The sequence below is a fragment of the Pimephales promelas genome, chromosome 5, assembly GCF_988280905.1.
Source record: "Pimephales promelas chromosome 5, fPimPro1.hap1.1, whole genome shotgun sequence".
NCBI lineage: Eukaryota > Metazoa > Chordata > Actinopteri > Cypriniformes > Leuciscidae > Pimephales > Pimephales promelas.
The window spans coordinates 30,182,085-30,198,035 of NC_142773.1; the positions used below are offsets into that span (position 1 = coordinate 30,182,085).

General features: G+C 40.5%; 1 protein-coding gene across 1 annotated transcript in view; it reads right to left on the reverse strand.

Annotated features, from left to right (window-relative positions):
• Positions 1 to 15,951, reverse strand: part of zswim5 (zinc finger, SWIM-type containing 5) — a 46,358-nt gene that overhangs the window by 5,260 nt on the left and 25,147 nt on the right. The window contains exons 2-8 of the mRNA XM_039676562.2: positions 6,787 to 7,143; positions 4,048 to 4,196; positions 3,465 to 3,615; positions 2,152 to 2,328; positions 1,889 to 2,065; positions 1,129 to 1,275; positions 695 to 832 (exon numbers count right to left, since the gene is read on the reverse strand). Of these exons, the coding sequence (XP_039532496.1) occupies positions 695 to 832; positions 1,129 to 1,275; positions 1,889 to 2,065; positions 2,152 to 2,328; positions 3,465 to 3,615; positions 4,048 to 4,196; positions 6,787 to 7,143 (1,296 nt within the window). The remainder of the gene's footprint in view (positions 1 to 694; positions 833 to 1,128; positions 1,276 to 1,888; positions 2,066 to 2,151; positions 2,329 to 3,464; positions 3,616 to 4,047; positions 4,197 to 6,786; positions 7,144 to 15,951) is intronic.

A 15,951-nucleotide genomic window follows, 5' to 3' on the forward strand; every position in this document is an offset into this window, starting at 1 on the left:
GATTAGAGAGAGCATTGTTTTGGCTTTCCACAATGCTGTGGCCGCCACTGCAGCTGCTGTTGCTGGTCCTGCTAAGCTAAGATCCTGACCTTCGGACATTCTGATTGGTTAAAACCGAGAGTCCGCCCCCATCTCAGCACATGCCAGATGTTTCCAACTGTGCAACAGAGTCAAACAAAGAGCTATGCTCTCTAACACATATACAAACATACAGTGTAATACACAACAGACACAAACACACCCCAACACAACCGCTACAGTGCCATGGCCAAAAGGGGAGTGCTACAATAGGACAAGCGCACAGATATGAACAAACTCTTCCAAGTCACAGTACCATTTGCCAGTATTATTCAGGGACACAATGCCCCTCTGTGGGTTCCTCATTACAGGAATACAATGGTCGACACTTTCCATTGGCCTGAACAGGGAGGGATGTATGGAATGCAAATGCTGATTGATTTTATACGTTTTACACCACTGAGTGGATAGAATGACCTTTCTGATACAATAGCACCCCTTAACACTGCACAGAATAGGAGGGCAATTGTAAAGAGCGAGGAGATGTGGCTCCAGCAGACTGAATGAAGCTCTCAAAGACACAGGCCAGTTGCTGAGCGAGGAGCTGAATAATGCCCAAGGCATCTCAGAGAGTTGTAAAAGGACAGAAGCCCGATGACAGCATATAATTGTGTACCTCCAGTATCCATGGTATTGTCATCCTCCACTCGACACGTCTCTGTGAGGGTGGCGAAAAGGCAGCCAATAGGGTCAAGGGGATGGCCCACCCAGCCCTCCAGATTGGTGGTGTTGGTCATTCCCCTCTGCAGCAGTTCTGAGGACAGAAATACCAGAAATATTTACTTGTATTGGGAACATGAATCAACATGTCAATGCTTAAATTACTATCAGAACAAGCACGTTTTTATTTTAACGGTGCACATGGCTGTTTCTAAAGTTACCCCGAGCAAAGTTCTGAAATTAACTGTACTAGTTCTTTTAAAGCGTCTACAAATACGTTGAAATTATTCTTGAAAAGATAAAGCTGGTCATTAACCCTTAAATAAATCAAAATTTGTGCGCACTTGGAGTTAAGCCATACATTATGCTAATCAGAACAATGCGTGTTACCTTTCTTCTGATGCTTGTATATGTCTAATTGCCGTTGCTGTTGGAGCCGGAGGGTGTTGATTATTGCAACAGCCAGTCGCAAGGCTTCTCTGGGGTAACCATGGGATCGTAGAGCATCCACCCTGGCGCAGGCTGTAGGCACGTGATCTGGAAAAAGTCACATGACAGGGTATAAACATGGTGGGGCTCCTCTCAGATGAGGCAGTTTCATTCAAGTTACATGTTTCAGACCAAATCTTAATGGAAACTGCTTATTTTAGTTCCTGGATAATACAAAAGTGCAATCAGACAGATAACGACACAAAGCAGAAAGGATCTTACTGAGAGCAAAGTTTCCTCTCAGACTCTCCGTTTCTCACCAAGGACGAGAACTATAACCCTGCCTACATTAGTGTCCAGACCAATGCACGATAACATTTGGTTTATAAGTACATGTTGAGATTTGAAGTCTGCTGCTTTAAATTCTCAAGCACGAGTGGGACTGCTGTCTTTATGTTTTTATCATTCATCAGCTGGAAAAGTGGTTCCAACGATATCGCTCTTCTCTGTAATTATCGTTATAGCTGTAATTCTCATAGAATTAGAGCAATTATTAAAATTGAATAGTTGTCATTGTCCTTGGTGTGAACAGGCCTTTGTTCAAGTGTCTGATTTAGGAAAAACTCACCCACTAAAGATCCCCCAACTGACTGGCTTCTCAAAAGAGAATAAACACGGTCAAACATTGCTTGAAATGGCTGAGAAGTATGTAAATACGTACCCAACCACAGTGGGAGGCCCTGGGGGTTGAAGAGCAGGCTCTCTCCCTCTCTCTGGTAGGCTGGGGACATGTAGAAATCACTACTGATGATTCTCTGCAAGTGACTATCCTGCCAGTGCAAGTCACAGGCCTCCATTGCTCTTGTGAACACCGTTCTTCTAGGCCGGGCCAGTGAGTCTACACAGAGTAATACAGTTATGTGAGCAACAGACATTGAGATAAGTGAACAATGTCAGGTTTGAATCAACTGAAGGGAAGCTTACCCTGAGCCAGGTTGCTCTGTGGCAGAGCGTTGGTGATGTTGGGCAGTTCGCTGCCGTAATTGCCATCCTCTAGAGGGCAGATGTCCATGTCTCCCCATTTTTTCAGCTGTCTCAGCCAGCCGTTCTTCTCTTCGCTCTTACAGTGCGGGTTCAGCACGATACACACCCACAGTGCACCTGCAAACCCACAGTGCACAGACATCTTTATAACTGAAGAGTGGCTCATAAGAGTGAGAAACTAAAAAGGTATTGAATTTTAGGTTGCCATTTTCCCATTTTTATGCATTATTTAAACCAGTTTAGTCTTTTGATCAGTTACTAAATGTGAAATGGAAATCAATTAATAGAAGAGGTTCTAGTGCATCAATGTCAAATACTGGTTCCTCAGTACCAGTATTTGACATTGATGAAATGAAATTTGGCATGTGTAGGGTTGTCTGGTGCGCTCGTGTAACTGGTGGGGTTGTGCGATGCCTTTTTGTATCTAGGTAACAGATGGCTGGTCTGCATCTTTTTCCACTGCTGTCATGTACACACATTTCTTACTGGCCGAGTTGTGGTGCTCCAGCCAATGAACACGGCTGTCAACTGAAGCACAGAACTGTCTTGGACATTAATTAGACGCTCATATTGTGCCTGCTCTTGAAAATCAGAATGCACAGTCACCTAGGCAGGTGCGTCTTGTTTACAGCTACAACCGTTTTGGAGGAAGAGGAAGCCAGAGATGCAGCTCTCAAATGAGCCTCTTCAGGATGTGCTTTCATCAACCTCTTTAAATGGCCCGATCAATAGGAGGCAGCTTTAAAGCTCATTGATCCTGGCCCTTTCGTGACATGCCGATAGAGGCAGGCGGCCAGTCCTGTGTATGCACCGCAGACTAAGTCAGTCAGGCACTGATTCACTTGCCCTGACTGAACTGCTGCAGGTCAGACGGTGCACATGGACAAATGTGCTTAAGGCTAAGGATATTGAACCAGGGAGAAGAGGAGTAGGTAGGTAATAATGATTAAGATTTAATTCTGTAGAAATACAGAAGAGGGATGATGATGTACGTTAGTGTTCAAATACAAAACTGGTCTTTTGCACGCTGTGCCATGCTGCTCAGAAATACGTGAGGATGGTAGGATTCCTTCCTGAATACGTTGTCGATAAAGAAACCACATCCTTTTAAACAACAATAAGCTGAACCTTGCAATTAACCCTAGAATTAAACATCCTAAAATCAGGGGTAATTTTGACTGATTGAAAAGAATTTAAGAAGCAAGGATGATGATCGAGAATTGTGCCCAACGGGTTAAGCAGACAAAACTCACCCAGCTCGTCCCAGAGTTGTCGGCACTTGTCGGTCATTCCTGTGCCCTGTTGTCGCCATAGTGATAGACGTGGGTCAGCCATGAACTGCTCTGTGATGAGCGTGAGCATCCGTGCCCCGTTCGAGTCGCGCATCCTCAGCATTTCCCTCACCTGCACAACACACAAAAGTCTTGGTTTACGTATAGGACTAATACGCACCTGTGTCTCACACAAACCAGCATCATATTTTGAAGAACAAAGCAAGTAATTTGTACATAAAGCATATTTTAAATAAACAGCAAAAATGTTGCTGAAAGGACTCTGAGATCAGAACACGTGTGTTTGAGCACTATATTCAGCATCAATATTAAAAGTTGAAGTGCAGTTCTTCAAATCTTCAGATAGGAGACAGGTAAAGCAATGAACTGCACCGGCTATTGAAAATAAGAGTCAGCTTGACATTTAATTAAAATACATTGATTTAAATGGGCCTCCAAGGATTTCATGGGCTCATAATTCACCATAATAGCACCTTTTGTACTGAGCATTTCTCTCTCTCTCACACACACACACACACACACACATACAGCAAGAGTGTCTCACCTTGGCAAACATGGAGTTGAGCTGCTTGCCTGAGCCATAGTATCCTCCCTGAGAGAGGAACTGCTTGACCTGTTCCCTCACTTGCTCCTCATCCAGGTGCCAGCAGTTCTCGTCATCAATACTGGCCCCTGCAGTAGGATCTGGGGCCCCTGGGAGAGAAATACATCCAGTAAATTTTTTATATTTTAAGCAATAACATCTCATTTATTGGCAGAAAAGCAGAGTGGAGTCTTGGGTTACAAGCTTATGCAATTCAACAGTAGACAGAAAAATTTGCTTGTATACAAAACATTAACACATCGAAAAACAGCACTTCCTGAGCCTGTTTACTTTAAACCAAAACTGAAATCGATAATATCACTTTCTTTCGGCAGGAATATCCATGTTTCTTTTTTTTTTTTACATTACAAACTGATAATAACACGAAGGTGTGGTCAAATCATAGCTATCTAGGTTTGATTCTTAAAAGATTGCTTCCCATTGCCACTGTGAAAAAAAATGCATTAGAGGCAATCACTTTATCTGAGGAAGGTCTTACTGTATTTCCAATATGTCGATGCACTTTAGGTTTACAACACGCCACCCCCACCATCCATTCCAGAACAAAACATTTTAGCACATTCAGCCCTATTGAATTCCACTTAAAGACACCATGATGCTGCTTCATATACAGACTGCACAGAGAGTGGATCTGCCTATTGCCCCCCTTGGGGTGCCCCTGTATTAAATGCTATATATGAAAGTGGAACGGTTGATTCTGCATCATTTGTACCTTTCCCTGTCCTTGGCATACTTTACATGATAAGGCCCATCTTGGTTTACAGATTAGCTCTTAAAAGGCTTGGGTGGACTTAGGGGAGCAATAACAACTTACAGTAGATTACCATCAGTGTGTGACATAAGCATTGGTGTTATATACTATGTACAGGATATCTATTGAGCCAGCTGTGCTACATGTAAAGTGCTTTGAAATAAGAGAGCTTGTTTTAAAGCTTCAGATTGTGGTAAACTGTAACCATTTTCAGCATAATAGTAAACTTATTAGTGTACTTAATGACTTTATAATGGATGCAATGGGCTAGTGAGGTGCTCACTGATATAAACAGAAGTTCCTCTGTGTCATTGTATAAGCAGGACTACAGCATAGGTCCTTAGGTGCACTTTTGATCCAACATCTAAGCAGGTTAACACATTCTGCACATTCCAGATTGAACGCCTAGCTACTGATTAAACATTGATAAGGGGCTTCTGCCTGACCCCTTGATTCCTATTTAAAACAAGAGGGCAAGAGGATGGACTTCCTGGTTTCAGAGGTTCCTTAGCCAAACGATCAGGAAGAGATGGAATTTATCTTTGCATTGTGTGTTGAGTAAAGATTTAAAAAGGGTATAAGAAGGGCTTGGCGACAGGGCCAAATCAGTTGATATAGATAATTTTCACAATAAAAAAAGTCAAATCTTTATTTCTTTCCAGTTTAAAGGCAGTTTTTCGCTCTTCTATGGTAGCCTAAATAATTGTTTTTATTATAATTACAAATGATATAGCTTAACAAAAAATACTCCAAATATATTCCATCACTCCTCTAATACATGTCTAAATTAAGGCTCCAGTCCATAACTTTTTTGTCTTAAAAATGATCCAAAATAAATTTGAGTAAGTACATAACCACCTAGTGTTCAAAACTATCTGTTTGCCTTAGCTCGACTCACAACGGTAAGCTTGTAATGTTTTTAATTCCAGTGGTACTGGCAGATTTCCGCGGGAAATTTGAGCATGTCTTTGCGTCATTATGTCACATCTGTACACATGAAGGGGTCTCGGCTAGTAAGCTATATTACATGCGAGGAGGAGATTTATAGACTTTTCTCACAGCACTTGATATAATTAAACTTATTAATTTGATGGCGGATCCAGAAAGATTCAAACGACAATCGCCAGTGACAACAGATCCACCCACTGTAGTCACACAATGCTGACGTTAAATTTAACAATTTGGGAACAAAGTATCATTTGGACGGTTTGACGTGATATAAGTGATCATAAGATTTAATCAACGCGAATTACTGCAATTTTTTTTTTTTTCTCTTAGTTGGTCAGAAGAACAAAAGTGGATGTTATTTGTTCAGATGAGATTTTAGGGTGAAAATTATAATGTTGGTCATATTTCCAATTTAACTAAAATCTGTGATTCTTGAAAGATAATGCCAGTAGTATCCACACAGGTGCGGTGACTGACAGCTGCACAGTTTCTTCATAACATGGATTCATCTGTGCCATGGCGAGGTACAACTCAAATAAAGTTGATAATTCCGCAAATGACTGCAATTGCAGATTTTGAACAGAGACGTGCGACAAGGAGGAAAAAATGCAGACTGCAGCTTTAATAATATAATAAAATGCAATATGAATACATCTCACAGCACTGTTTTGTGGTCACGCAATCAGCAAGTAAACACCGCTGCTCTAGTAAGCTTGCGCTGCCGTTTGAGTCTAGTGGATAAATGGTCCGTGTGGCACGGTTTAAAAGAGCAAAGCAGTTTCATTCTGATTTTGACCCACAAACATTATATTAAACATTTAACGAACCTATTATAACTGTATTGATGAAAATTATATCACAACAATTATTGTAATCGTTTTATCGCCCAGCCCATAAAATCTTTTTTTTCTTTAAATTCTATGGAACATTTGGCTGTGGAAAAGGAATTTTGGTCATGTGACCATAAAGGCACTGCTCACCATGTACTTGGTTTATCTCAGAGTTGGAGGACAGGATTTCATCTGCCAGTTTTTGGGCGGTGGGCAACACTTCCGTGTGGTGGGCCGTGATAAGGTACTGCACCAGCTTTTGCAGCTGGTCTCTGTTCATCTGGAAGAGTGTCTCTGAGATAGGCAGCCGTAGTTTGACTTGCTCGGGTTTGCGGATGCGGTATAAAGACAGTGCCACCACATGCGCACAATAGAAAATGTCACGGTTGCCGCAGCCGCATGTCACAGACGTGATCTTACAGCGGTCGAAGCTGATGGCCACCTTGTGCGTCGTCTCTGGCTCGGATTGTGTGGCTGGCTCTGTGACTGTGCCACTGAGATGAAAACCTGGATGGAAACAGGCAGAAAGAAAAACGTGAACAATGACATTTGACGCAATTTGAATAGCAGAGACTTTGTCTTTCATTAGTTCTAAACAAAATTCTCAAGCTAACTATGAACGTAAATGGATCTGGAGGGTGTAAGTCAAGATTGGTAACCTGCAATGCCTAAGGCAAATTAGGCTGCTACCAAATACGCATCTAATTGTTTGACCGTACTAGAAACTAGTTTGGTAACTAGTAGTTACCAAACCACAAGATATGTGAGATGTTTTCCAATTGCGGAGTGCGAACTATCTCCAAATCCGAGAGGATCATAGTACAGTAACCGTAATAATAAAATTGCTGCAAAAATGCCCAACATTAAATCCAACACTTTTTACTCAATCTCAAGAACAACTGAAGATACTGGTCGGTCAAAAAAAAAAAAAAACATGTTTGGAGACATCAGAAGATTACAGTAAAAATCAAACATGAAAAGATGTTGCTTTATTTCTAGTTTCAGCAACATCCAAGCGAAACAACCCAACAAAGCTTCACTGAAGACCTAAAAACATAAATGTCTTCGTGGCCAATAGGAGGGCTTGTTCTTCACTTTGACTGTTGAATTATAAATGATGAAAGCCAAGGGAAGGGGGTTGGGGGACTAGAATTACTGTATCATTCTAAACCTTTGCAATGGATCTGTTTATCATAATCCACAGGAACTACATGAATTCACATGAATTGAGATCCTTTGAATCTCAAATCATTTTGTAAGCTTACAAGTGAGAGAATCAGAATCCCATGTATCCTTGCAGAGAAAACAGTTGAAATGATTCAAGGAACGGGCTGTCGAAAGAAACAGACAGAGCAAGTCTTATTCGTTACCACCCCATATGCCCAAAAATGTGTCCAGCTGACAAATAGAGCCTCCATGACCAGAACAGACTTTACCGGAGCTAGAAGGTGTCTCTCTACATGTGCCCACATATACACATGTACAGGGAGACAGACAAACGCACACATCACAATTAATTCTAGGGTTCGGGCTGGTGTGACAGGGGTGCCTAATAAGCATGAGCAAAGCCGGCTGTTCCCTTGCCAAATCCCACAAAAGGCTTTTTCAGATGAGTTCTTCTGAGAAGTTGGCCCCCTCCTCAGCCCCGAGATTTTGGAGAAAGAAATCCGACGTCCAATTTACTGCCAAACCCTTTCAGGCACAGCCAACACAACAGAGCCATCTGATTAAGGGGAGTTTATGGTGATGTCTGTTTTCATTTTGATAAAAGACAGAAAAGGAGAGGGAGTGCCCCTATGTGTAGCAAATTACTTTTGGCACAATGCAACTTCAAAGTAAATTTAGTTAGAGACACAAAGATCCACAGTGTGTAATATAGGAGTGCATTTATAGGGTTCATTTTTCTTTTAGGAACTACAGCAAGACTGATCAAACCGTGCATTTTTGCCATGCAGCAACTGACACTTCTTTATAGCATGAGCGCAGCACTAGGGCATTGACTTTGTTTGTAAAAAAATGTATTAGGTTCAATACATGTTTGCAAGGCAAACAATGGATCATCTTGCTTACCACAAAGTATGCAAAGACTGAATTGTTTTACATTTCAAAAAATGCCCTGGGCAATCAGGGCGCCTTCATGCGAACCTTTGCATTATCAGATCATGCATTATCTTGGACTGTAAAAATCTACAGTTGAGACTAAACAGCATAAGTCGCATGAAGGACACATCCCACCCACTATCAAAAGCAGCTTGTGGCTTAAGTACATTTCCTAACACATTGCAATGTAAAACTAAAGTTTTGGGGTTTGTTCAGATTGATAATAATAATAATAATAATAATAAGATATAGCCTTTGTAAACACAACTATTAAAACCTGCTAATCACAGACAGTAGATTTCTGAGCAATGTATGTAAGGATTGGCTGTGATGTACATCTATGGCATAGTTCTATATGGCACCAACTATGGCAACGTCGGTGGGGCTATGGAGGAGCAGATGAGCTCATGTGACAGGGGTTGCATTGGAGAGAGCACGCATCTGCTACTGATGGACATGAAGAGCCCTCCTTGTCTTTTTATTCTCGCTCTCATATCGCTGGCTCTCCCCCCACCCTTTCTACCAGGCCTTTTGTTGCTTAACACTGAATGCTGCTCCACCAACCCCTCCACAACTGCTCTTTTCTGGCTAACCTCCATCATGGTGCGAGCATAGATCCCTCTCCCCCACCCCCATCTTTAGAGGCTTTTCGATCATTTGCTACCTGAGAGGAAGGGGATGGGACAGAGAGAGAAAGATGAACTCTGCTGGGAAATGAAGAGGATGGATGGCATAAGCAGATGGAGTGTCGGTATCAGTCAAAATGAGCCATGCAACGTCATCTAGAAGAAATAATGACACTGCTGTTGAGAATATCAGTTATTCAGACCACATAAAGAATCTCAAGAATCCGTTGGGTCCGCACCAGTCACTACAGATGATTTCATCCTTTTCAGAGGCCTGCTGAACTATAAGGTTTAAGGTCATTACATCAAGAACGAACTATAAACAATAACTACATTAACTTTCACACCAACGCACAATATCTTTCTGTGTTATTATAAGTATCATCTGCTGCTTTAAATGCTCAAACTCTTTAAGCCGAGTGGATTCTGTTTGGCTGTCCATGTTTTTAGCGTTCATCAGCTGGAAAAAGTCATCCTGAAAGTGATTTCAACGTTAACGCTCCGCTGTTGTTAAAGCCGATTAGCTTAATAACAAACTAATCGATAACACAACCATAACACAATTGACAGCGTGTTATTGAATATACGAGGTGTGAGCTCATCCATCACATATTTTAAAATACTTAAAATGCTATGCCTTGTCACCGAGAGCAGAGAGTACATTTGAGCTGCACACCTAGCGTGCGGTTTATGAATTTTCGTGATTATACAGTTTAGTGTGGCTCTCACATTATACGACATAGCACACAACTAGTTGGTTCCATTCATTCAGCGTGGGCTTGTCGAGAATGTTTGTGAAGAATGCTTGAGAATACTTGTAAAAAAACAAAAAAAAAACATTGTATTAACACAACAGTATTAAGTGGTGCTGCCATACTAGCCATTAGCATCTGCTCTAGAGATTTGTTTTGTGTGAAACACGACATAAATTAGGGATGAACTGTGATGCGTCAATGCATTCCATGCACTTCTATGTAGTTTCCTTCCAGGCCTATTATTTTATCCTTTGGGCCAGATTTCTTAACAGGGCAAATTAGTGTGAGAGCACAATACTAAAAAAGCGCCAATGGGAGTGGAAAGTTCTGTGCGTGATATACCGAACACAGAGGCAGCCGGATCATTTCCATAATGACCAACGCGATCTACCAAGAGCAGCCCAAGTGTTTGGTTTAAGACTTGCAATTTTTTTTTTTTTTTGCATATTAAATAATTGAGCAAACACCAGTAAATTAAACTGTGCAAACTTCAGTAAAATCACCTTCCATTCATTTAAATTAATTTAAAGGGTTAGTTCACCAAAAATGAAAACTATGTCATTAATGACTCATCCTCATTTCGTTCCCAGCATGTAAGACCTCCGTTCATTTTTGGAACATAGAATAAGATATTTTAGATTTAGTTTCTGTTATTTTTGGACCAAAATGTATTTTCAATACTTCAAAACAACTAACTAACCCACTGATGTCACATGAACTACTTTAATGATGTCTTTATTTCCTTTCTGGACAAGGACAGAATATACATTTTCAATGGAGGGACAGAAAACTCTAAATCTAAAATATCTTTAACTGTGTTCCAAAGATGAAGGGCGGTCTTACGGGCTTGGAACGACATGAGGGCAAGTCATTAATGACATAATTTTCATTTTTTTGGTTAACTAAACCTTTAAATACTCTACTCAAATTAATTTTGTATTTGAAAGGGAAACTCCAACAAATTCATATGCAATAAGGTCAGTACAAAAATAACCCAGTCCACATCTTTTCAGCTATAATTTTTTCTTTGCGTGTCTTTAGTAAATCCTGACTTTTTTAACGCAAAAAGAGGGTTTGCGCTGATGCAAGCTGCTAGTAAATTTGACCCTTGGGATAAACAGAACTTTAGGAAAGATAGAAAATGCATTCAGTCTATGTTTTTAAACCATATCAGGACCAAAAACCCTTTTAAATAGCAAAAAAAGAATAGCGTAAAACAGTAAGAAACAATAATCAAACACTTACTAAATACTAAACGTGTACATTAAACTATCATCAAACGAACCTAGTGACATAAGCATGTGCCAAAGAAGAAGAAATTAGAACATCAAACCAAACTCCAACGGCAGCAAAGTACTAAAAACAGATGTGCTTCCTTTCCTCACACATGAGATGCAAACAAAACTCAAAAGTAACTTCAAATGGATGTTACACATTCAGACACTAAAACATGGAGTTTGGGTGAATTACATAGGGACGCACCGATACAATCTTTTTCAGAATCGATCCGATACCAGCACAGTTTTTTTATAAATAAAATAGAATTTCTATAACTCTGTTGAACTGATAATCACACCTTTGTTTTAAACACAATCTACTTAATACAGACAACTTCATCAAAAAGAAAATAACAAATCAAAAAAATACATAAGATCATAATCTATGACAAAAAATTCTATTATAAACTAGATTAGTGGATAATTCAGCAACATTTAGTCTACAAAAAAACATTTAGTGGGGAACAAATAAGAGACAATAAGTGTAACACTAAACGGTAAAACGTTAAACCTTGGACTTTGTATTGTTGTAAAATACATTCATGAAAAACAAGATAATAAAAAAAAATCAAAAAGACAAATTATTTTAGACTTAGCCTAGGCTACTATAAAATTGAGACATGTTTTAAATGTATAGCACAGCTGTTTAATGAGGCAACAACATATGACAGATAGGACAGAACAAGAAAGGCTATTAATAATCTTTCATTGCGTCACTGTATTATGATATGAAAGGCTCCAATACAGTGCGGCACAAAGCGCTTATGCGCATCCCGAGTGGAGAATGATGCGCCTGAAGCAACATGGAGGCACAGCGCGGAGCGCGTCGAGTTTGCATTGAAAACTTCAAAGCACAAAGGAAATAATAACATACGTAGTGTATTATACAGTATATATCTCTATGCAATAGCTTATTTTCTTTTAACAATTTTAAATTTCAGTTTCTGTGTGTGTGAAGAACAATTATAGAGGTCGGACTGTACTCTAGTGTTGTGATGCAACAGATATTCGGTAGAAAGTCACATGATTAAGTTACAGCAATAAAGTCCAGCAAGATAAAGTTGTTTTATGCAAAACCATAGACCTTTACAGATCAAGTATAACAATAGTCAACACTAGGAAATTCTAAGATGATTCAATGTTCCTGTCGTAACCGAAAGTGATGCGCTATCTGATACTGAATGGATTTTATGCGTTCTTTAATTTAATGACTTATAAATTTCTATCTTCTAAGCGCACGAAAACTATATGGTGCTTTAGAATGTTTTGTGCCTTTTGTGGGGCTTAAAAATAACACAGAATAGTGCACAATATCAGATTTGGACCGACCTCGTCTGACCGATACCCGATCCGGCAAAAATGGCAGTATCGGAGCCGATACCGATACTGAGTATCAGATCGGTGCTAGCTTTCGTGTCACCGTCCAAATGATATGAGACCTTTTCTCTCAGGCAACATACACCTCTTGGGCCGACTCTAATCATGCCGCCAACGTTACGATTCACTATGTAAGTGTAACAGTCATAATTAATCCGCTGGCGATGCTCGCTAATAGACGCTCATCCAGCCTGGGCTTTTGTAGTCATTTTAGCCACTGAGCTCTGAGCCACTGGCCATCTGTTGAGGAGGGATACATATAGGGGGGAGCTCACGCCGCTGCGATGGTCACTGATCAGGGAACAGGAGAGGAGTCCCCCTCTTTCATTCATTTACTCTCAGCCTCACTCTATCCGTGCCATCTGCCACCCCCTCAGACACGCCCACTCGAGAACCTTTCAGCCAATCATGACAGCATCCCCACACACTCTTAAACCATTAACCTCTAATCAGCCATGGAGGCCAAACGGGGTCCTGTACGGCAGGCACTGGGCCAACACCGCATGCAGAAGAGCCTCCACCCCTCCTGGCCTTACCCTCCCCTCCTCTCCATCTTCCATCTGTCCCAGCAGCAATATGGTTAACACCGCATCAGCATCCATCCCAGCTCCCCCCACTCATATATCTCGACACAACAGACATGCATATACACAGGCACACACATTCAGATTGTGCACAGGGGTTCCTATGTGCTCTGATAAAGGCTTGATTGATTCATTTGTGATGTCCCTCAAACAGCAGCCCCCCTGAGTCATTTGTCACGATCACACATAATTGATTTCTGATCCACCGAATTGTGAACCAAGAGAAAGAGCTGCACAGAGCTAAATCAGCATTCCTTTCAGTGGGCTAGCGGCAAGCAGCAGGTTTGACGCCCATGGAAATCGCAGATAAGACCCGGAGAGGAGTATGTGGTCACCATTAGCCCTGAGCCTTGCGCATTGTGCGTGAAGTGAAGGGGGAAATTAAAGCCGAGCTAATCATACAGGGCCGGATAGTTCAAAACCAACAATTTAGCATCTGATGCAAACTAGCCCTGGCTGAAGAGCCTTTATTCTCAGATAATTCACCCAGTGAAGGCTGAAAACAAGCCGGGGAGGAGGATGAATTTGAAGGCGTACAGGACGAAAAGGAGGAGATGAATCGCACTTTTGGACAGGCCGTAAGTGCAACCAGATGTCCTGCTTGAGATAAAAGCAGATGCACTTGAAGTGAAACCGTGCGATGTGGAAATAGAGGCGGGGATATCCTTTCATTGTTATTTCTGTTCAAGGTTTTCTTCTATTGCATCTAAAAGGCAAGCTGAATATGCATACGTTTCCATTCGCCTGCTCAATAGGGAAAGCATGCTTCTCCAAAGCAGTGTGCAGTGCACAGAACATACTAGATTGTAATTCTTAAGCTGTTCTTGTCTTTGTGCAGATGATAAAGCAAACATGCCTTGTAAACACGTGACACAAAAGAACAAATCTCAACACAACATGTTCTATTTTCATTTGCTAAAAGGATTGAAAAAAAAAAAATCAATAAAATGCTTGTCTCATGCAAAATACGCCATATTATATAAAATCAGTATCAAGCCATCCAGACACTATGCCTGAATAGAAGCCTGAGTTTTGGTATTGTTTTGTGAGCAGTCTGCATACATAAGACAATCTGACAGCTAGGAAAGGTCACCGGCCTCCACAATCCCTGATCACTGATGGATTGTTTGTGAACAGCCAACCACCATCAGCCCTTGCACATCAACATATGCCCTCTAAGATTTTATTCTGCCACTTTTACCATTTCTCTAAATGCGACTTGGTTGTGTTTAATATGCGAACATGTACAAACCATCTGCTGGCCTGCAATTGACAAGCAGCAGTCTGCAGGACACAATGGCTCCTTTGAGCTCTGCTCACACTAGAAGCATAGCCTGCACTGATAGATAATGCTTTAAGAAGCTTATATTTCATGACTCACTCATTCACAAAAAAAAAAAAAAAAAAAATCCCTAATCAATATGAGAAAAGGAATGAAAACCGATTGACTGCTTTGCCCATAACTCGTGCGGGCCTCACAGCGTCAAGTATATTTTCTGTTTTCCCACAGGATTCCATCTTTAACCGTTTCCTACGAGGAGGTATGACTTCAGTTTGCCCCGCAGCTGTAAAACCAGTATCAGATAAAAGATGGAAAAAAAAACGTCTGAGGACCAATAAGCTCACATCTGTTGTGTGCTTTGTGTTTTCATCTACAAGGTAAGAAAATGTAAATATGTACTCAGGGCTTGTCCCAGCAGTAATACGTCGCCTGCATTTCCTTCTTTCCCTGCTGCCTTAACTAAACCATTCTTTCTGTCTCTAACCAGGGATGCACTGATATTTCAGAGACCGATTAAAAAAGTGAACAAACTTTTAACATGCAATAACAGAAAAAAAAAAACCTATTCAAAACAATTATTTGTTTTTTCCAACTTGTGCAAGTCCCTCTAAACTAAAGCGATCACTCTCTTGATTTAACGTATTAATTAATAAATAACATTTTCTTATCTTGTACAGAAACTGTGGGGCCATGTAGTGCAACATCTCATTCTATTATATGAGATGATTGCCCCTCATTTGAGAAGACATTGTTACTAAATATTACCTGTAAACTTTCCTGAAAAAAAAATTTTATTATTAGTGCTTGTATTAGATAACAAACTAATTGTCTTCTCCCTGAATGAAAAATAAGTATAATCACTTCAAACTATCAATATAAAACTAACCTTTTTTTAAATAAACTAATTTTGTTAAAGTAAGCATTTATGGTTTCAGCCGAGATTTTTATTTCAATTCATTGCTAATAAAGATGCCTTAAATGTACTTAAAACTAAACCATATTATCTTTGTGTTTTCCATTAAATAGTGCTAAAACAAAATATCCAATCAACCCCTCCTTATGTTTCCCTGCAGAAAATGCTCATCAAACCAAGCAAAGCATATGGACAAGGACAAAAAAACAAGAGAGGGGGAGCGCAAACACAAAGGAATCGTCCCTAACAAGCCCTTCCAGCTTAGCTTTTGCATGCATTACGGTGATGAGACCCTGAAGGTGTGCACAGCTAAGGAATCAGCTGAGGCAGCAATGGCGGCATCTCTAATTACAAAAGCTCCTCCTCCAACTATCCCCCCCTCCTCAAAACTCCCCATTGTC